The 23,467-nt window shown below is 35.0% G+C and overlaps 1 protein-coding gene across 1 annotated transcript in view; it reads right to left on the minus strand.

Annotated features, from left to right (window-relative positions):
• Positions 1–23,467, minus strand: part of LOC145469193 (uncharacterized) — a 47,102-nt gene that overhangs the window by 17,532 nt on the left and 6,103 nt on the right. Inside the window, exon 9 of the mRNA XM_081452889.1 lies at positions 22,764–22,835. Within this exon, the coding sequence (XP_081309015.1) occupies positions 22,764–22,835 (72 nt within the window). The remainder of the gene's footprint in view (positions 1–22,763; positions 22,836–23,467) is intronic.

Consider the following 23,467-nt stretch of genomic DNA (forward strand, 5'->3'; position numbering starts at 1 on the left):
GTGATTACTTTGAGGCATTTGAACATTCCTAGGAAAAAAAACGTTCAAGACACTGAACAGAAACAAGTCACTTCCAAATACAAATCATAAGTGTTAAGATGAAGAGCTTGTGAAGGTCTGCATGACGCAAAAATGCAACTTCGCTAGTACCTATCTTTGAAATGAATTCACGATGAGCGTTCCAAAAGTAAGTGATAACTATAGTAAAGCGTTAAAAATAGACTAATAAAAACAAAAGCTTGTTGTTGACTATACTATCTGTTGATTCCTCCATACCTAGACGTAGTTGCTGTTGACAAACTGGTCGTAGTGGGTGTCGAAACACTCGATGATGTCGATGCCGACGACGATGTTGAAATAGAACTTGATGTTGAAATACTAGAAAGGAAACGAGAATTTCCACATGAATCGTCAAATGTTGATTTTTGTCACTTGAAGAGAAAAGTTATACACCTTAATAATTTGCATTCAACCATTATACTGTGCTACGGGTTAAAGTAATTTTACAAATCGAATTAGTTAAGCATACTCTGTTATACCTCGACGAAGTTGACACACTTGATGACGTTGATATTGACGATGATGTCGACACAGAACTTGAAGTTGAGACACTAAAAGGAAAGTTCAAAGATTATTACGATGAATTTAATGAGTTCAAGGACTTAAGAATCTCTTTAATAAACGAAAATCACGATATATCTGATTGAAGTTAACCTTTGAAAACTTCATTTCATAATGGCCAGTCTTCAGTCTGGCGCTTTGGAAGTGGTATATATAACATTAAGAGGTCAAGAAAGCTATCTCACTATTTCATCAAGATATTCCTAAAAACATGGATTCTCTAATACCTGGACGTGGTTGCTGTTGATAGACTAGTCGTAGTGGGTGTCGATATACTTGATGATGTCGATACCGACGACGATGTTGAAATAGAACTTGATGTGGACAAACTGGAAACAAAGAGAAAGATCGTTCATTATGTTTAAGGATTAGAAAATTATCGCCTAAGTGTCTTTACGAACGTTACGTTCCACCTGGTACTCCCCTAAACTAGGTCTACATAGTGCAAGAATCGTTCACACAACAACTATCTCATTCGCTGTAACCTATGACTCTTTAAAAATTATTCTTTGAAATGGAGATAAATATTCTGCCACTACTATTCCCCGAGATTGAAAAGATTAATTGTTTTATTATATACAGACGAAGTGATCTCAAAAACAGACAAGCAAACCTTAATTGGATAATGTTTTATTACCTTGATGAAGTGGACACACTTGATGATGTTGATATTGACGATGATGTCGACACAGAACTTGAAGTGGAGACACTAAAAATCAAGAATCCATTACCATCATACAGCAAACGATAACGAGAGTTTTTCTTATCAGTAGTGAAAATAACAACTCCAGGAAAAGTTTAATTTCGACATCAATACTCAATGAACACAATTCAAGATCCCGAAATTATAGGTTCAACAAAGCCTAGGATAGCCTGGTTCAGGAATTGATTTTAAGCCTTAGCAGGCAATATAAATTATCTTAAAAATCATCGAGTATCGTAAAATGAATTTATTTGCCGCCAAATAAAAGTGTTTATGACTCCTACCCACTTTTATTAATTATTAAATGTAACTATCACAGTTTAACAACTAAGGTAAGCTAGGGAGGAATGGCAGTGAGCAGGGTTCAACCGGAGTGGGATGGAGTGTAATTTGTGCAACGTAACAAAAGGATTGAGTAATAGTCACGAGACTATCTGATGACCTAACTAACAATAGATTGATTATTTGGCAATAGTCACGAGTTGAGACGGAAAAGTACATAGCCTCGTTTCCATTGAGACCTATAAGATGATGCGTGTTCCTCGAGTTCGTCCTCTTTGTCTCCAGACCTAACACTCTGCGAGTTCAACCCTCCTCCTCCCTTCCTCCACCTCGTATATTTTTTACTTCTTTGTATTGGGTATTTTATTGTGGGCCTGCCGTTTCTCTCGTGCCCTCACCTTTGCTAGAGCTTTACGAACGAAATAATCGTTCCTAATTAGCTTTATTTGACTATGTATAATTTAATCAATTAAGCGGCCACCTCGTGTGGCCAAAATTTATCCCAACACTGGATCTGGATTACATTTTTGGGGGGCGCTCTTTGCAAACAAAGCTCGGCTGTTGACCAAATAATTGAGTATAGTTTTTTCATTAAGTTGTATTTAATTGCATCTGGGAAAGGAGACATAAAATATCTTAAATTTTGTTTGTATTATCTAACAGGGAAAGCTAAATTAAACTAATAATCAGTCTTTACCTTGATGAAGTGGACACACTTGATGACGTCGATATTGAAGATGATGTTGAAACAGAACTAGATGTGGATGCACTAGAAAAAAACGGAAGATCATCACTTTATATTCCTGAGATGACTTTTTAAAAGGTTGCTTTTCTTCAGTAATTAAAAAAAGTTGTTTAAACGATAAGCAAATTAATACCATTCTCAGTTCTCATAGTTGGATACTTGAAGCAATCATCAAAACTCACATAAGGTACTATAAAATTAATCGCTACCTTGACGAAGTGGACACACTTGATGACGTTGATACTGACGATGATGTCGACACAGAACTTGAAGTGGAGACACTTAAAGAGAAAAATCAATTATCATCATACAGCAAACGATACAGAATTTTTCTTGTCGGTTGTGAACTGAAAAAGTAACTCCAGGAAAAGTTTAATTTCGACATCGATACTCCATTAACACAATTCAAGATCATAAAATTAAAGGCTCAACTAAGCCTGTGAAAGCTAAATTATTTACCTTGATGAAGTGGACACACTCGATGACGTCGATATTGACGATGATGTTGAAACAGAACTAGATGTCGACACACTAGAGAAAAAAAAAAAAACAAACAACCACGGAAGATCATCACTTCCTGTTCCCGAGATAAGCTCTTAAAAGGTTGCTTTTCTGGAATTCTTATAGTTGGATACTTGATGCAATCATTACTTCTATCATAATATACTATAACTTCATTGCTACCTTGACGAAGTGGACACACTTGATGATGTTGATATTGACGATGATGTCGAGACAGAACTTGAAGTTGAGACACTACAAGGAAAGTACAGTGATTACTTTGAGGCATTTGAACATTCCTAGGAAAAAAAACGTTCAAGACACTGAACAGAAACAAGTCACTTCCAAATACAAATCATAAGTGTTAAGATGAAGAGCTTGTGAAGGTCTGCATGACGCAAAAATGCAACTTCGCTAGTACCTATCTTTGAAATGAATTCACGATGAGCGTTCCAAAAGTAAGTGATAACTATAGTAAAGCGTTAAAAATAGACTAATAAAAACAAAAGCTTGTTGTTGACTATACTATCTGTTGATTCCTCCATACCTAGACGTAGTTGCGGTTGACAAACTGGTCGTAGTGGGTGTCGAAACACTCGATGATGTCGATGCCGACGACGATGTTGAAATAGAACTTGATGTTGAAATACTAGAAAGGAAACGAGAATTTCCACATGAATCGTCAAATGTTGATTTTTGTCACTTGAAGAGAAAAGTTATACACCTTAATAATTTGCATTCAACCATTATACTGTGCTACGGGTTAAAGTAATTTTACAAATCGAATTAGTTAAGCATACTCTGTTATACCTCGACGAAGTTGACACACTTGATGACGTTGATATTGACGATGATGTCGACACAGAACTTGAAGTTGAGACACTAAAAGGAAAGTTCAAAGATTATTACGATGAATTTAATGAGTTCAAGGACTTAAGAATCTCTTTAATAAACGAAAATCACGATATATCTGATTGAAGTTAACCTTTGAAAACTTCATTTCATAATGGCCAGTCTTCAGTCTGGCGCTTTGGAAGTGGTATATATAACATTAAGAGGTCAAGAAAGCTATCTCACTATTTCATCAAGATATTCCTAAAAACATGGATTCTCTAATACCTGGACGTGGTTGCTGTTGATAGACTAGTCGTAGTGGGTGTCGATATACTTGATGATGTCGATACCGACGACGATGTTGAAATAGAACTTGATGTGGACAAACTGGAAACAAAGAGAAAGATCGTTCATTATGTTTAAGGATTAGAAAATTATCGCCTAAGTGTCTTTACGAACGTTACGTTCCACCTGGTACTCCCCTAAACTAGGTCTACATAGTGCAAGAATCGTTCACACAACAACTATCTCATTCGCTGTAACCTATGACTCTTTAAAAATTATTCTTTGAAATGGAGATAAATATTCTGCCACTACTATTCCCCGAGATTGAAAAGATTAATTGTTTTATTATATACAGACGAAGTGATCTCAAAAACAGACAAGCAAACCTTAATTGGATAATGTTTTATTACCTTGATGAAGTGGACACACTTGATGATGTTGATATTGACGATGATGTCGACACAGAACTTGAAGTGGAGACACTAAAAATCAAGAATCCATTACCATCATACAGCAAACGATAACGAGAGTTTTTCTTATCAGTAGTGAAAATAACAACTCCAGGAAAAGTTTAATTTCGACATCATTACTCAATGAACACAATTCAAGATTCTGAAATTATAGATTCAACGAAGCCTAAGGTAGCCTAGTTCAGGACTGAATTGATTTTAAGCCTTACCAGGCAATATAAATTATCTTAAAAATCATCGAGTATCGTAAAAATATCTTAAATTTTGTTTGTATTATCCAACAAGGGAAGCTAAATTAAACTAATAATCAGTCTTTACCTTGATGAAGTGGACACACTCGATGACGTCGATATTGAAGATGATGTTGAAACAGAACTAGATGTGGATGCACTAGAAAAAAACGGAAGATCATCACTTTATATTCCTGAGATGACTTTTTAAAAGGTTGCTTTTCTTCAGTAATTAAAAAAAGTTGTTTAAACGATAAGCAAATTAATACCATTCTCAGTTCTCATAGTTGGATACTTGAAGCAATCATCAAAACTCACATAAGGTACTATAAAATTAATCGCTACCTTGACGAAGTGGACACACTTGATGACGTTGATACTGACGATGATGTCGACACAGAACTTGAAGTGGAGACACTTAAAGAGAAAAATCAATTATCATCATACAGCAAACGATACAGGATTTTTCTTGTCGGTTGTGAACTGAAAAAGTAACTCCAGGAAAAGTTTAATTTCGACATCGATACTCCATTAACACAATTCAAGATCATAAAATTAAAGGCTCAACTAAGCCTGTGAAAGCTAAATTATTTACCTTGATGAAGTGGACACACTCGATGACGTCGATATTGACGATGATGTTGAAACAGAACTAGATGTCGACACACTAGCGAAAAAAAAAACAAACAAACACGGAAGATCATCACTTCCTGTTCCCGAGATGAGCTCTTAAAAGGTTGCTTTTCTGGAATTCTTATAGTTGGATACTTGATGCAATCATTACTTCTATCATAATATACTATAACTTCATTGCTACCTTGACGAAGTGGACACACTTGATGATGTTGATATTGACGATGATGTCGAGACAGAACTTGAAGTTGAGACACTACAAGGAAAGTACAGTGATTACTTTGAGACATTTGAACATTCCTAGGAAAAAAAACGTTCAAGACACTGAACAGAAACAAGTCACTTCCAAATACAAATCATAAGTGTTAAGATGAAGAGCTTGTGAAGGTCTGCATGACGCAAAAATGCAACTTCGCTAGTACCTATCTTTGAAATGAATTCACGATGAGCGTTCCAAAAGTAAGTGATAACTATAGTAAAGCGTTAAAAATAGACTAGTAAAAACAAAAGCTTGTTGTTGACTATACTATCTGTTGATTCCTCCATACCTAGACGTAGTTGCTGTTGACAAACTGGTCGTAGTGGGTGTCGAAACACTCGATGATGTCGATGCCGACGACGATGTTGAAATAGAACTTGATGTTGAAATACTAGAAAGGAAACGAGAATTTCCACATGAATCGTCAAATGTTGATTTTTGTCACTTGAAGAGAAAAGTTATACACCTTAATAATTTGCATTCAACCATTATACTGTGCTACGGGTTAAAGTAATTTTACAAATCGAATTAGTTAAGCATACTCTGTTATACCTCGACGAAGTTGACACACTTGATGACGTTGATATTGACGATGATGTCGACACAGAACTTGAAGTTGAGACACTAAAAGGAAAGTTCAAAGATTATTACGATGAATTTAATGAGTTCAAGGACTTAAGAATCTCTTTAATAAACGAAAATCACGATATATATGATTGAAGTTAACCTTTGAAAACTTCATTTCATAATGGCCAGTCTTCAGTCTGGCGCTTTGGAAGTGGTATATATAACATTAAGAGGTCAAGAAAGCTATCTCACTATTTCATCAAGATATTCCTAAAAACATGGATTCTCTAATACCTGGACGTGGTTGCTGTTGATAGACTAGTCGTAGTGGGTGTCGATATACTTGATGATGTCGATACCGACGACGATGTTGAAATAGAACTTGATGTGGACAAACTGGAAACAAAGAGAAAGATCGTTCATTATGTTTAAGGATTAGAAAATTATCGCCTAAGTGTCTTTACGAACGTTACGTTCCACCTGGTACTCCCCTAAACTAGGTCTACATAGTGCAAGAATCGTTCACACAACAACTATCTCATTCGCTGTAACCTATGACTCTTTAAAAATTATTCTTTGAAATGGAGATAAATATTCTGCCACTACTATTCCCCGAGATTGAAAAGATTAATTGTTTTATTATATACAGACGAAGTGATCTCAAAAACAGACAAGCAAACCTTAATTGGATAATGTTTTATTACCTTGATGAAGTGGACACACTTGATGATGTTGATATTGACGATGATGTCGACACAGAACTTGAAGTGGAGACACTAAAAATCAAGAATCCATTACCATCATACAGCAAACGATAACGAGAGTTTTTCTTATCAGTAGTGAAAATAACAACTCCAGGAAAAGTTTAATTTCGACATCATTACTCAATGAACACAATTCAAGATTCTGAAATTATAGATTCAACGAAGCCTAAGGTAGCCTAGTTCAGGACTGAATTGATTTTAAGCCTTACCAGGCAATATAAATTATCTTAAAAATCATCGAGTATCGTAAAAATATCTTAAATTTTGTTTGTATTATCCAACAAGGGAAGCTAAATTAAACTAATAATCAGTCTTTACCTTGATGAAGTGGACACACTCGATGACGTCGATATTGAAGATGATGTTGAAACAGAACTAGATGTGGATACACTAGAAAAAAACGGAAGATCATCACTTTATATTCCTGAGATGACTTTTTAAAAGGTTGCTTTTCTTCAGTAATTAAAAAAAGTTGTTTAAACGATAAGCAAATTAATACCATTCTCAGTTCTCATAGTTGGATACTTGAAGCAATCATCAAAACTCACATAAGGTACTATAAAATTAATCGCTACCTTGACGAAGTGGACACACTTGATGACGTTGATACTGACGATGATGTCGACACAGAACTTGAAGTGGAGACACTTAAAGAGAAAAATCAATTATCATCATACAGCAAACGATACAGAATTTTTCTTGTCGGTTGTGAACTGAAAAAGTAACTCCAGGAAAAGTTTAATTTCGACATCGATACTCCATTAACACAATTCAAGATCATAAAATTAAAGGCTCAACTAAGCCTGTGAAAGCTAAATTATTTACCTTGATGAAGTGGACACACTCGATGACGTCGATATTGACGATGATGTTGAAACAGAACTAGATGTCGACACACTAGAGAAAAAAAAAAAAACAAACAAACACGGAAGATCATCACTTCCTGTTCCCGAGATAAGCTCTTAGAAGGTTGCTTTTCTGGAATTCTTATAGTTGGATACTTGATGCAATCATTACTTCTATCATAATATACTATAACTTCATTGCTACCTTGACGAAGTGGACACACTTGATGATGTTGATATTGACGATGATGTCGAGACAGAACTTGAAGTTGAGACACTACAAGGAAAGTACAGTGATTACTTTGAGGCATTTGAACATTCCTAGGAAAAAAAACGTTCAAGACACTGAACAGAAACAAGTCACTTCCAAATACAAATCATAAGTGTTAAGATGAAGAGCTTGTGAAGGTCTGCATGACGCAAAAATGCAACTTCGCTAGTACCTATCTTTGAAATGAATTCACGATGAGCGTTCCAAAAGTAAGTGATAACTATAGTAAAGCGTTAAAAATAGACTAGTAAAAACAAAAGCTTGTTGTTGACTATACTATCTGTTGATTCCTCCATACCTAGACGTAGTTGCTGTTGACAAACTGGTCGTAGTGGGTGTCGAAACACTCGATGATGTCGATGCCGACGACGATGTTGAAATAGAACTTGATGTTGAAATACTAGAAAGGAAACGAGAATTTCCACATGAATCGTCAAATGTTGATTTTTGTCACTTGAAGAGAAAAGTTATACACCTTAATAATTTGCATTCAACCATTATACTGTGCTACGGGTTAAAGTAATTTTACAAATCGAATTAGTTAAGCATACTCTGTTATACCTCGACGAAGTTGACACACTTGATGACGTTGATATTGACGATGATGTCGACACAGAACTTGAAGTTGAGACACTAAAAGGAAAGTTCAAAGATTATTACGATGAATTTAATGAGTTCAAGGACTTAAGAATCTCTTTAATAAACGAAAATCACGATATATATGATTGAAGTTAACCTTTGAAAACTTCATTTCATAATGGCCAGTCTTCAGTCTGGCGCTTTGGAAGTGGTATATATAACATTAAGAGGTCAAGAAAGCTATCTCACTATTTCATCAAGATATTCCTAAAAACATGGATTCTCTAATACCTGGACGTGGTTGCTGTTGATAGACTAGTCGTAGTGGGTGTCGATATACTTGATGATGTCGATACCGACGACGATGTTGAAATAGAACTTGATGTGGACAAACTGGAAACAAAGAGAAAGATCGTTCATTATGTTTAAGGATTAGAAAATTATCGCCTAAGTGTCTTTACGAACGTTACGTTCCACCTGGTACTCCCCTAAACTAGGTCTACATAGTGCAAGAATCGTTCACACAACAACTATCTCATTCGCTGTAACCTATGACTCTTTAAAAATTATTCTTTGAAATGGAGATAAATATTCTGCCACTACTATTCCCCGAGATTGAAAAGATTAATTGTTTTATTATATACAGACGAAGTGATCTCAAAAACAGACAAGCAAACCTTAATTGGATAATGTTTTATTACCTTGATGAAGTGGACACACTTGATGATGTTGATATTGACGATGATGTCGACACAGAACTTGAAGTGGAGACACTAAAAATCAAGAATCCATTACCATCATACAGCAAACGATAACGAGAGTTTTTCTTATCAGTAGTGAAAATAACAACTCCAGGAAAAGTTTAATTTCGACATCATTACTCAATGAACACAATTCAAGATTCTGAAATTATAGATTCAACGAAGCCTAAGGTAGCCTAGTTCAGGACTGAATTGATTTTAAGCCTTACCAGGCAATATAAATTATCTTAAAAATCATCGAGTATCGTAAAAATATCTTAAATTTTGTTTGTATTATCCAACAAGGGAAGCTAAATTAAACTAATAATCAGTCTTTACCTTGATGAAGTGGACACACTCGATGACGTCGATATTGAAGATGATGTTGAAACAGAACTAGATGTGGATACACTAGAAAAAAACGGAAGATCATCACTTTATATTCCTGAGATGACTTTTTAAAAGGTTGCTTTTCTTCAGTAATTAAAAAAAGTTGTTTAAACGATAAGCAAATTAATACCATTCTCAGTTCTCATAGTTGGATACTTGAAGCAATCATCAAAACTCACATAAGGTACTATAAAATTAATCGCTACCTTGACGAAGTGGACACACTTGATGACGTTGATACTGACGATGATGTCGACACAGAACTTGAAGTGGAGACACTTAAAGAGAAAAATCAATTATCATCATACAGCAAACGATACAGGATTTTTCTTGTCGGTTGTGAACTGAAAAAGTAACTCCAGGAAAAGTTTAATTTCGACATCGATACTCCATTAACACAATTCAAGATCATAAAATTAAAGGCTCAACTAAGCCTGTGAAAGCTAAATTATTTACCTTGATGAAGTGGACACACTCGATGACGTCGATATTGACGATGATGTTGAAACAGAACTAGATGTCGACACACTAGCGAAAAAAAAAACAAACAAACACGGAAGATCATCACTTCCTGTTCCCGAGATGAGCTCTTAAAAGGTTGCTTTTCTGGAATTCTTATAGTTGGATACTTGATGCAATCATTACTTCTATCATAATATACTATAACTTCATTGCTACCTTGACGAAGTGGACACACTTGATGATGTTGATATTGACGATGATGTCGAGACAGAACTTGAAGTTGAGACACTACAAGGAAAGTACAGTGATTACTTTGAGACATTTGAACATTCCTAGGAAAAAAAACGTTCAAGACACTGAACAGAAACAAGTCACTTCCAAATACAAATCATAAGTGTTAAGATGAAGAGCTTGTGAAGGTCTGCATGACGCAAAAATGCAACTTCGCTAGTACCTATCTTTGAAATGAATTCACGATGAGCGTTCCAAAAGTAAGTGATAACTATAGTAAAGCGTTAAAAATAGACTAGTAAAAACAAAAGCTTGTTGTTGACTATACTATCTGTTGATTCCTCCATACCTAGACGTAGTTGCTGTTGACAAACTGGTCGTAGTGGGTGTCGAAACACTCGATGATGTCGATGCCGACGACGATGTTGAAATAGAACTTGATGTTGAAATACTAGAAAGGAAACGAGAATTTCCACATGAATCGTCAAATGTTGATTTTTGTCACTTGAAGAGAAAAGTTATACACCTTAATAATTTGCATTCAACCATTATACTGTGCTACGGGTTAAAGTAATTTTACAAATCGAATTAGTTAAGCATACTCTGTTATACCTCGACGAAGTTGACACACTTGATGACGTTGATATTGACGATGATGTCGACACAGAACTTGAAGTTGAGACACTAAAAGGAAAGTTCAAAGATTATTACGATGAATTTAATGAGTTCAAGGACTTAAGAATCTCTTTAATAAACGAAAATCACGATATATATGATTGAAGTTAACCTTTGAAAACTTCATTTCATAATGGCCAGTCTTCAGTCTGGCGCTTTGGAAGTGGTATATATAACATTAAGAGGTCAAGAAAGCTATCTCACTATTTCATCAAGATATTCCTAAAAACATGGATTCTCTAATACCTGGACGTGGTTGCTGTTGATAGACTAGTCGTAGTGGGTGTCGATATACTTGATGATGTCGATACCGACGACGATGTTGAAATAGAACTTGATGTGGACAAACTGGAAACAAAGAGAAAGATCGTTCATTATGTTTAAGGATTAGAAAATTATCGCCTAAGTGTCTTTACGAACGTTACGTTCCACCTGGTACTCCCCTAAACTAGGTCTACATAGTGCAAGAATCGTTCACACAACAACTATCTCATTCGCTGTAACCTATGACTCTTTAAAAATTATTCTTTGAAATGGAGATAAATATTCTGCCACTACTATTCCCCGAGATTGAAAAGATTAATTGTTTTATTATATACAGACGAAGTGATCTCAAAAACAGACAAGCAAACCTTAATTGGATAATGTTTTATTACCTTGATGAAGTGGACACACTTGATGATGTTGATATTGACGATGATGTCGACACAGAACTTGAAGTGGAGACACTAAAAATCAAGAATCCATTACCATCATACAGCAAACGATAACGAGAGTTTTTCTTATCAGTAGTGAAAATAACAACTCCAGGAAAAGTTTAATTTCGACATCATTACTCAATGAACACAATTCAAGATTCTGAAATTATAGATTCAACGAAGCCTAAGGTAGCCTAGTTCAGGACTGAATTGATTTTAAGCCTTACCAGGCAATATAAATTATCTTAAAAATCATCGAGTATCGTAAAAATATCTTAAATTTTGTTTGTATTATCCAACAAGGGAAGCTAAATTAAACTAATAATCAGTCTTTACCTTGATGAAGTGGACACACTCGATGACGTCGATATTGAAGATGATGTTGAAACAGAACTAGATGTGGATACACTAGAAAAAAACGGAAGATCATCACTTTATATTCCTGAGATGACTTTTTAAAAGGTTGCTTTTCTTCAGTAATTAAAAAAAGTTGTTTAAACGATAAGCAAATTAATACCATTCTCAGTTCTCATAGTTGGATACTTGAAGCAATCATCAAAACTCACATAAGGTACTATAAAATTAATCGCTACCTTGACGAAGTGGACACACTTGATGACGTTGATACTGACGATGATGTCGACACAGAACTTGAAGTGGAGACACTTAAAGAGAAAAATCAATTATCATCATACAGCAAACGATACAGAATTTTTCTTGTCGGTTGTGAACTGAAAAAGTAACTCCAGGAAAAGTTTAATTTCGACATCGATACTCCATTAACACAATTCAAGATCATAAAATTAAAGGCTCAACTAAGCCTGTGAAAGCTAAATTATTTACCTTGATGAAGTGGACACACTCGATGACGTCGATATTGACGATGATGTTGAAACAGAACTAGATGTCGACACACTAGCGAAAAAAAAAACAAACAAACACGGAAGATCATCACTTCCTGTTCCCGAGATGAGCTCTTAAAAGGTTGCTTTTCTGGAATTCTTATAGTTGGATACTTGATGCAATCATTACTTCTATCATAATATACTATAACTTCATTGCTACCTTGACGAAGTGGACACACTTGATGATGTTGATATTGACGATGATGTCGAGACAGAACTTGAAGTTGAGACACTACAAGGAAAGTACAGTGATTACTTTGAGACATTTGAACATTCCTAGGAAAAAAAACGTTCAAGACACTGAACAGAAACAAGTCACTTCCAAATACAAATCATAAGTGTTAAGATGAAGAGCTTGTGAAGGTCTGCATGACGCAAAAATGCAACTTCGCTAGTACCTATCTTTGAAATGAATTCACGATGAGCGTTCCAAAAGTAAGTGATAACTATAGTAAAGCGTTAAAAATAGACTAGTAAAAACAAAAGCTTGTTGTTGACTATACTATCTGTTGATTCCTCCATACCTAGACGTAGTTGCTGTTGACAAACTGGTCGTAGTGGGTGTCGAAACACTCGATGATGTCGATGCCGACGACGATGTTGAAATAGAACTTGATGTTGAAATACTAGAAAGGAAACGAGAATTTCCACATGAATCGTCAAATGTTGATTTTTGTCACTTGAAGAGAAAAGTTATACACCTTAATAATTTGCATTCAACCATTATACTGTGCTACGGGTTAAAGTAATTTTACAAATCGAATTAGTTAAGCATACTCTGTTATACCTCGACGAAGTTGACACACTTGATGACGTTGATATTGACGATGATGTCGACACAGAACTTGAAGTTGAGACACTAAAAGGAAAGTTCAAAGATTATTACGATGAATTTAATGAGTTCAAGGACTTAAGAATCTCTTTAATAAACGAAAATCACGATATATATGATTGAAGTTAACCTTTGAAAACTTCATTTCATAATGGCCAGTCTTCAGTCTGGCGCTTTGGAAGTGGTATATATAACATTAAGAGGTCAAGAAAGCTATCTCACTATTTCATCAAGATATTCCTAAAAACATGGATTCTCTAATACCTGGACGTGGTTGCTGTTGATAGACTAGTCGTAGTGGGTGTCGATATACTTGATGATGTCGATACCGACGACGATGTTGAAATAGAACTTGATGTGGACAAACTGGAAACAAAGAGAAAGATCGTTCATTATGTTTAAGGATTAGAAAATTATCGCCTAAGTGTCTTTACGAACGTTACGTTCCACCTGGTACTCCCCTAAACTAGGTCTACATAGTGCAAGAATCGTTCACACAACAACTATCTCATTCGCTGTAACCTATGACTCTTTAAAAATTATTCTTTGAAATGGAGATAAATATTCTGCCACTACTATTCCCCGAGATTGAAAAGATTAATTGTTTTATTATATACAGACGAAGTGATCTCAAAAACAGACAAGCAAACCTTAATTGGATAATGTTTTATTACCTTGATGAAGTGGACACACTTGATGATGTTGATATTGACGATGATGTCGACACAGAACTTGAAGTGGAGACACTAAAAATCAAGAATCCATTACCATCATACAGCAAACGATAACGAGAGTTTTTCTTATCAGTAGTGAAAATAACAACTCCAGGAAAAGTTTAATTTCGACATCATTACTCAATGAACACAATTCAAGATTCTGAAATTATAGATTCAACGAAGCCTAAGGTAGCCTAGTTCAGGACTGAATTGATTTTAAGCCTTACCAGGCAATATAAATTATCTTAAAAATCATCGAGTATCGTAAAAATATCTTAAATTTTGTTTGTATTATCCAACAAGGGAAGCTAAATTAAACTAATAATCAGTCTTTACCTTGATGAAGTGGACACACTCGATGACGTCGATATTGAAGATGATGTTGAAACAGAACTAGATGTGGATACACTAGAAAAAAACGGAAGATCATCACTTTATATTCCTGAGATGACTTTTTAAAAGGTTGCTTTTCTTCAGTAATTAAAAAAAGTTGTTTAAACGATAAGCAAATTAATACCATTCTCAGTTCTCATAGTTGGATACTTGAAGCAATCATCAAAACTCACATAAGGTACTATAAAATTAATCGCTACCTTGACGAAGTGGACACACTTGATGACGTTGATACTGACGATGATGTCGACACAGAACTTGAAGTGGAGACACTTAAAGAGAAAAATCAATTATCATCATACAGCAAACGATACAGAATTTTTCTTGTCGGTTGTGAACTGAAAAAGTAACTCCAGGAAAAGTTTAATTTCGACATCGATACTCCATTAACACAATTCAAGATCATAAAATTAAAGGCTCAACTAAGCCTGTGAAAGCTAAATTATTTACCTTGATGAAGTGGACACACTCGATGACGTCGATATTGACGATGATGTTGAAACAGAACTAGATGTCGACACACTAGAGAAAAAAAAAAAAACAAACAAACACGGAAGATCATCACTTCCTGTTCCCGAGATAAGCTCTTAGAAGGTTGCTTTTCTGGAATTCTTATAGTTGGATACTTGATGCAATCATTACTTCTATCATAATATACTATAACTTCATTGCTACCTTGACGAAGTGGACACACTTGATGATGTTGATATTGACGATGATGTCGAGACAGAACTTGAAGTTGAGACACTACAAGGAAAGTACAGTGATTACTTTGAGGCATTTGAACATTCCTAGGAAAAAAAACGTTCAAGACACTGAACAGAAACAAGTCACTTCCAAATACAAATCATAAGTGTTAAGATGAAGAGCTTGTGAAGGTCTGCATGACGCAAAAATGCAACTTCGCTAGTACCTATCTTTGAAATGAATTCACGATGAGCGTTCCAAAAGTAAGTGATAACTATAGTAAAGCGTTAAAAATAGACTAGTAAAAACAAAAGCTTGTTGTTGACTATACTATCTGTTGATTCCTCCATACCTAGACGTAGTTGCTGTTGACAAACTGGTCGTAGTGGGTGTCGAAACACTCGATGATGTCGATGCCGACGACGATGTTGAAATAGAACTTGATGTTGAAATACTAGAAAGGAAACGAGAATTTCCACATGAATCGTCAAATGTTGATTTTTGTCACTTGAAGAGAAAAGTTATACACCTTAATAATTTGCATTCAACCATTATACTGTGCTACGGGTTAAAGTAATTTTACAAATCGAATTAGTTAAGCATACTCTGTTATACCTCGACGAAGTTGACACACTTGATGACGTTGATATTGACGATGATGTCGACACAGAACTTGAAGTTGAGACACTAAAAGGAAAGTTCAAAGATTATTACGATGAATTTAATGAGTTCAAGGACTTAAGAATCTCTTTAATAAACGAAAATCACGATATATATGATTGAAGTTAACCTTTGAAAACTTCATTTCATAATGGCCAGTCTTCAGTCTGGCGCTTTGGAAGTGGTATATATAACATTAAGAGGTCAAGAAAGCTATCTCACTATTTCATCAAGATATTCCTAAAAACATGGATTCTCTAATACCTGGACGTGGTTGCTGTTGATAGACTAGTCGTAGTGGGTGTCGATATACTTGATGATGTCGATACCGACGACGATGTTGAAATAGAACTTGATGTGGACAAACTGGAAACAAAGAGAAAGATCGTTCATTATGTTTAAGGATTAGAAAATTATCGCCTAAGTGTCTTTACGAACGTTACGTTCCACCTGGTACTCCCCTAAACTAGGTCTACATAGTGCAAGAATCGTTCACACAACAACTATCTCATTCGCTGTAACCTATGACTCTTTAAAAATTATTCTTTGAAATGGAGATAAATATTCTGCCACTACTATTCCCCGAGATTGAAAAGATTAATTGTTTTATTATATACAGACGAAGTGATCTCAAAAACAGACAAGCAAACCTTAATTGGATAATGTTTTATTACCTTGATGAAGTGGACACACTTGATGATGTTGATATTGACGATGATGTCGACACAGAACTTGAAGTGGAGACACTAAAAATCAAGAATCCATTACCATCATACAGCAAACGATAACGAGAGTTTTTCTTATCAGTAGTGAAAATAACAACTCCAGGAAAAGTTTAATTTCGACATCATTACTCAATGAACACAATTCAAGATTCTGAAATTATAGATTCAACGAAGCCTAAGGTAGCCTAGTTCAGGACTGAATTGATTTTAAGCCTTATCAGGCAATATAAATTATCTTAAAAATCATCGAGTATCGTAAAAATATCTTAAATTTTGTTTGTATTATCCAACAAGGGAAGCTAAATTAAACTAATAATCAGTCTTTACCTTGATGAAGTGGACACACTCGATGACGTCGATATTGAAGATGATGTTGAAACAGAACTAGATGTGGATACACTAGAAAAAAACGGCAGATCATCACTTTATATTCCTGAGATGACTTTTTAAAAGGTTGCTTTTCTTCAGTAATTAAAAAAAGTTGTTTAAACGATAAGCAAATTAATACCATTCTCAGTTCTCATAGTTGGATACTTGAAGCAATCATCAAAACTCACATAAGGTACTATAAAATTAATCGCTACCTTGACGAAGTGGACACACTTGATGACGTTGATACTGACGATGATGTCGACACAGAACTTGAAGTGGAGACACTTAAAGAGAAAAATCAATTATCATCATACAGCAAACGATACAGAATTTTTCTTGTCGGTTGTGAACTGAAAAAGTAACTCCAGGAAAAGTTTAATTTCGACATCGATACTCCATTAACACAATTCAAGATCATAAAATTAAAGGCTCAACTAAGCCTGTGAAAGCTAAATTATTTACCTTGATGAAGTGGACACACTCGATGACGTCGATATTGACGATGATGTTGAAACAGAACTAGATGTCGACACACTAGAGAAAAAAAAAAAACAAACAAACACGGAAGATCATCACTTCCTGTTCCCGAGATGAGCTCTTAAAAGGTTGCTTTTCTGGAATTCTTATAGTTGGATACTTGATGCAATCATTACTTCTATCATAATATACTATAACTTCATTGCTACCTTGACGAAGTGGACACACTTGATGATGTTGATATTGACGATGATGTCGAGACAGAACTTGAAGTTGAGACACTACAAGGAAAGTACAGTGATTACTTTGAGGCATTTGAACATTCCTAGGAAAAAAAACGTTCAAGACACTGAACAGAAACAAGTCACTTCCAAATACAAATCATAAGTGTTAAGATGAAGAGCTTGTGAAGGTCTGCATGACGCAAAAATGCAACTTCGCTAGTACCTATCTTTGAAATGAATTCACGATGAGCGTTCCAAAAGTAAGTGATAACTATAGTAAAGCGTTAAAAATAGACTAGTAAAAACAAAAGCTTGTTGTTGACTATACTATCTGTTGATTCCTCCATACCTAGACGTAGTTGCTGTTGACAAACTGGTCGTAGTGGGTGTCGAAACACTCGATGATGTCGATGCCGACGACGATGTTGAAATAGAACTTGATGTTGAAATACTAGAAAGGAAACGAGAATTTCCACATGAATCGTCAAATGTTGATTTTTGTCACTTGAAGAGAAAAGTTATACACCTTAATAATTTGCATTCAACCATTATACTGTGCTACGGGTTAAAGTAATTTTACAAATCGAATTAGTTAAGCATACTCTGTTATACCTCGACGAAGTTGACACACTTGATGACGTTGATATTGACGATGATGTCGACACAGAACTTGAAGTTGAGACACTAAAAGGAAAGTTCAAAGATTATTACGATGAATTTAATGAGTTCAAGGACTTAAGAATCTCTTTAATAAACGAAAATCACGATATATATGATTGAAGTTAACCTTTGAAAACTTCATTTCATAATGGCCAGTCTTCAGTCTGGCGCTTTGGAAGTGGTATATATAACATTAAGAGGTCAAGAAAGCTATCTCACTATTTCATCAAGATATTCCTAAAAACATGGATTCTCTAATACCTTGACGTGGTTGCTGTTGATAGACTAGTCGTAGTGGGTGTCGATACACTTGATGATGTCGATACCGACGACGATGTTGAAATAGAACTTGATGTGGACAAACTGGAAACAAAGAGAAAGATCGTTCATTATGTTTAAGGATTAGAAAATTATCGCCTAAGTGTCTTTACGAACGTTACGTTCCACCTGGTACTCCCCTAAACTAGGTCTACATAGTGCAAGAATCGTTCACACAACAACTATCTCATTCGCTGTAACCTATGACTCTTTAAAAATTATTCTTTGAAATGGAGATAAATATTCTGCCACTACTATTCCCCGAGATTGAAAAGATTAATTGTTTTATTATATACAGACGAAGTGATCTCAAAAACAGACAAGCAAACCTTAATTGGATAATGTTTTATTACCTTGATGAAGTGGACACACTTGATGATGTTGATATTGACGATGATGTCGACACAGAACTTGAAGTGGAGACACTAAAAATCAAGAATCCATTACCATCATACAGCAAACGATAACGAGAGTTTTTCTTATCAGTAGTGAAAATAACAACTCCAGGAAAAGTTTAATTTCGACATCATTACTCAATGAACACAATTCAAGATTCTGAAATTATAGATTCAACGAAGCCTAAGGTAGCCTAGTTCAGGACTGAATTGATTATAAGCCTTACCAGGCAATATAAATTATCTTAAAAATCATCGAGTATCGTAAAAATATCTTAAATTTTGTTTGTATTATCCAACAAGGGAAGCTAAATTAAACTAATAATCAGTCTTTACCTTGATGAAGTGGACACACTCGATGACGTCGATATTGAAGATGATGTTGAAACAGAACTAGATGTGGATGCACTAGAAAAAAACGGAAGATCATCACTTTATATTCCTGAGATGACTTTTTAAAAGGTTGCTTTTCTTCAGTAATTAAAAAAAGTTGTTTAAACGATAAGCAAATTAATACCATTCTCAGTTCTCATAGTTGGATACTTGAAGCAATCATCAAAACTCACATAAGGTACTATAAAATTAATCGCTACCTTGACGAAGTGGACACACTTGATGACGTTGATACTGACGATGATGTCGACACAGAACTTGAAGTGGAGACACTTAAAGAGAAAAATCAATTATCATCATACAGCAAACGATACAGAATTTTTCTTGTCGGTTGTGAACTGAAAAAGTAACTCCAGGAAAAGTTTAATTTCGACATCGATACTCCATTAACACAATTCAAGATCATAAAATTAAAGGCTCAACTAAGCCTGTGAAAGCTAAATTATTTATCTTGATGAAGGGGACACACTCGATGACGTCGATATTGACGATGATGTTGAAACAGAACTAAATGTCGACACACTAGAGAAAAAAAAAACAAACAAACACGGAAGATCATCACTTCCTGTTCCCGAGATGAGCTCTTAAAAGGTTGCTTTTCTGGAATTCTTATAGTTGGATACTTGATGCAATCATTACTTCTATCATAATATACTATAACTTCATTGCTACCTTGACGAAGTGGACACACTTGATGATGTTGATATTGACGATGATGTCGAGACAGAACTTGAAGTTGAGACACTACAAGGAAAGTACAGTGATTACTTTGAGGCATTTGAACATTCCCAGGAAAAAAACGTTCAAGACACTGAACAGAAACAAGTCACTTCCAAATACAAATCATAAGTGTTAAGATGAAGAGCTTGTGAAGGTCTGCATGACGCATAAATGCCACTTCGTTAGTACCTATCTTTGAGATGAATTCACGATGAGCGTTCCAAAAGTAAGTGATAACTATAGTAAAGCGTTAAAAATAGACTAGTAAAAACAAAAGCTTGTTGTTGACTATACTATCTGTTGATTCCTCCATACCTAGACGTAGTTGCTGTTGACAAACTGGTCGTAGTGGGTGTCGAAACACTCGATGATGTCGATGCCGACGACGATGTTGAAATAGAACTTGATGTTGAAATACTAGAAAGGAAACGAGAATTTCCACATGAATCGTCAAATGTTGATTTTTGTCACTTGAAGAGAAAAGTTATACACCTTAATAATTTGCATTCAACCATTATACTGTGCTACGGGTTAAAGTAATTTTACAAATCGAATTAGTTAAGCATACTCTGTTATACCTCGACGAAGTTGACACACTTGATGACGTTGATATTGACGATGATGTCGACACAGAACTTGAAGTTGAGACACTGAAAGGAAGGTTCAGAGATTATTGATATGATTTTAATCAGGGCGAGGACTTGTGAATGTCTTGAAACAAATTCATCATTTCGTATGTTTCAAACTAACCTATCGGAAAATTTCATTTCATTATGGTCAGTCATCAGCCTGGCGCTTTGGAAAGTGGTATATATTACATTAAGAGGTCTAGAAACTATCTCACTATTTTATCAAGATATTACTGAAAACATGGATTCTCTGATACCTTGACGTGGTTGCTGTTGATAGACTAGTCGTGGTTGGTGTCGATACACTTGATGATGTCGATACCGACGACGATGTTGAAACAGAACTTGATGTCGACAAACTACAAACACAAAAAGAAAGATCGTTTTGAATCATTATTATATTTGAGGATTAGAAAATTATCGTTAAGTATGTTTACGAAGGCTTCGTTCCACTTGTTATTCTCCTAAACTGGGTTTTCATGGTGGAAGAATCGTTTACACACAATTTCATTCGTTTTAACTTGTCACCAAAGTATTTAAAAAATTATTTTTCTTTGAAATGGACGTAAATATTCTGCCGGTATTAACCGAGATTAAAAGAATAATTGTTTTAGTCTGTTCACACGAAGTGATCTCAATAACAGACGAAAAGAAAACCATTAAAAGTCGACCTAATTGACCTCGCAATTCATTTGTAAAAATATGTGCAAGGAGCGGGAAGCATGCGTGAATCTAGTAACAGATTCTTCAAACGTGGCAAATTTAGCTAACATTGGATAAAATCCTTGTCAAAATCTACCAAAATGGTCTTTTAACACCGATCAAATGAGCAGTTGGAAACCAATTTCACCATTCAATCCAGGTTTCAATTGCACTTGATTTGAAAAACTTGAAAAAGTTGTTTCCGAAGGATCAACGTGAAATTATACCGTGTGCACAAGACTGTGTTGAAAACTGGATGTTTTGTTGCACAAAGACGTTCTCTTGAATACTCGTGGAGATGCTTCGTTTAATAGCACTTGATGTTTCTGCCGATGAACCTTGCGGTATTCATTTCTGATAATGCCGGGTGAAGAGCGATTTGCTTAGATTGATGAAATCTGTGATTGCCAAGGACGTTTACTGAAACTGCTGGAAAGTCCGGCGAACTTCGGTAAGTTTTTTTTTATTCTTTGAAAACTTTCAGGCCAAATTTCACAGCCCACTTTGTATTTTCTGGTACAGAATCTTCTTGTATTCTCAGGATTTCAGATTCAGAGACGTGAGTCGGCCATTTTGTTTTTGTTTGGATCGCGTATTATTTATTCCGGAAAGAGTGAATAATGCTCATTAGCAAGATTGCTTGAAACTTCAAGATTACTGAGTATGACTGATCATTTTTTAATAATATTACAGTTCTTTGGGTTAGGTCATTGAAATTTACATTACAACTTCAGTTAGAAATAAAATACTAATTGTTTCGTTGACGAAGTTGACAGAATTAATGATAGTGGCGATGATGTCGACACCGAAATTGAAGTTGAATAAACAAAAAAAGTGTATAAATATAAGTTTGAGATAAATTGGTAAACCTTTTAAGTGGTTATGTTCCGTTACCTTGACGAAGTGGACACACTTGATGACGTTGAGACTGTCGATGATGTCGACAAAGAACTTGAAGTGGACACACTAAAAACAGGAAAATCGATCACCATCATAAACGTTAGAGAGTTATTCTTATAAGCTGCGAAAATAGATAAGTCAAGGAAAGTTTTAATTTCGACATCAATTCTCTATAAGCACTATTTAATTTTGGAAACTTATAGACTAAACTTTGTTTGTTTTAATTGAGATAAAAATATAACCTCACTTAAAATAGTAATTACACATTACCTTGATGAAGTGGACACACTTGATGATGTTGATACTGACGATGATGTCGACACAGAACTTGAAGTAGACACACTAAAGTCAAAGAAAATTGCTATTTTTAAAACAAAATCGATAACGGCAACAAAATATGACGGCTTTGTGAAATCAAGCGGGGTTACCATGATATATGGATTGGTCCTTCTCTGAGAATCATGTAAAGCCAAACTTATTGATTATTTTAAGCAATTCTTTTGCTTAACTCGAATAAGCCCTTTTGGTAATCCAGTTTAGTTATCTACTACAAGCAGTGAATTTCAACGTGAGGAAAATTGTAGTGTACAAGATCTTACTTTGATCTAATAGTTGAAGCGAACCAAATACATTACCTTGAACTAGTGGTCACACTTGAACTAGAGACGCGAAAGAGCAAAATACTGTTTGTTAGTTTCAAATAGATTTAAACTTTAGGGGGATAGTTAAAAGTAAATATAAAATAACTTAAGAGTAACTAGTAAAATGTAAACAGTGAAGAAAACTACAGTTTATTGGATGTTTGCAACCATTGATTCTCTAATATCGTGTCCCCACTCCAACAACTCATTTTAATGTTACTGTATACCTGTCTAACGTCCTAGTGATGTAGTGCGTCCGGTTTAGACTGTAGATACCTAAATCCCTGTATAAAGTCTAAGCTTATTTAGGTGGCTATAAAACTATACCGGCGA

Source organism: Orbicella franksi, chromosome 15 (assembly GCF_964199315.1).
Source record: "Orbicella franksi chromosome 15, jaOrbFran1.1, whole genome shotgun sequence".
Classification (NCBI taxonomy): Eukaryota; Metazoa; Cnidaria; class Anthozoa; order Scleractinia; family Merulinidae; genus Orbicella; species Orbicella franksi.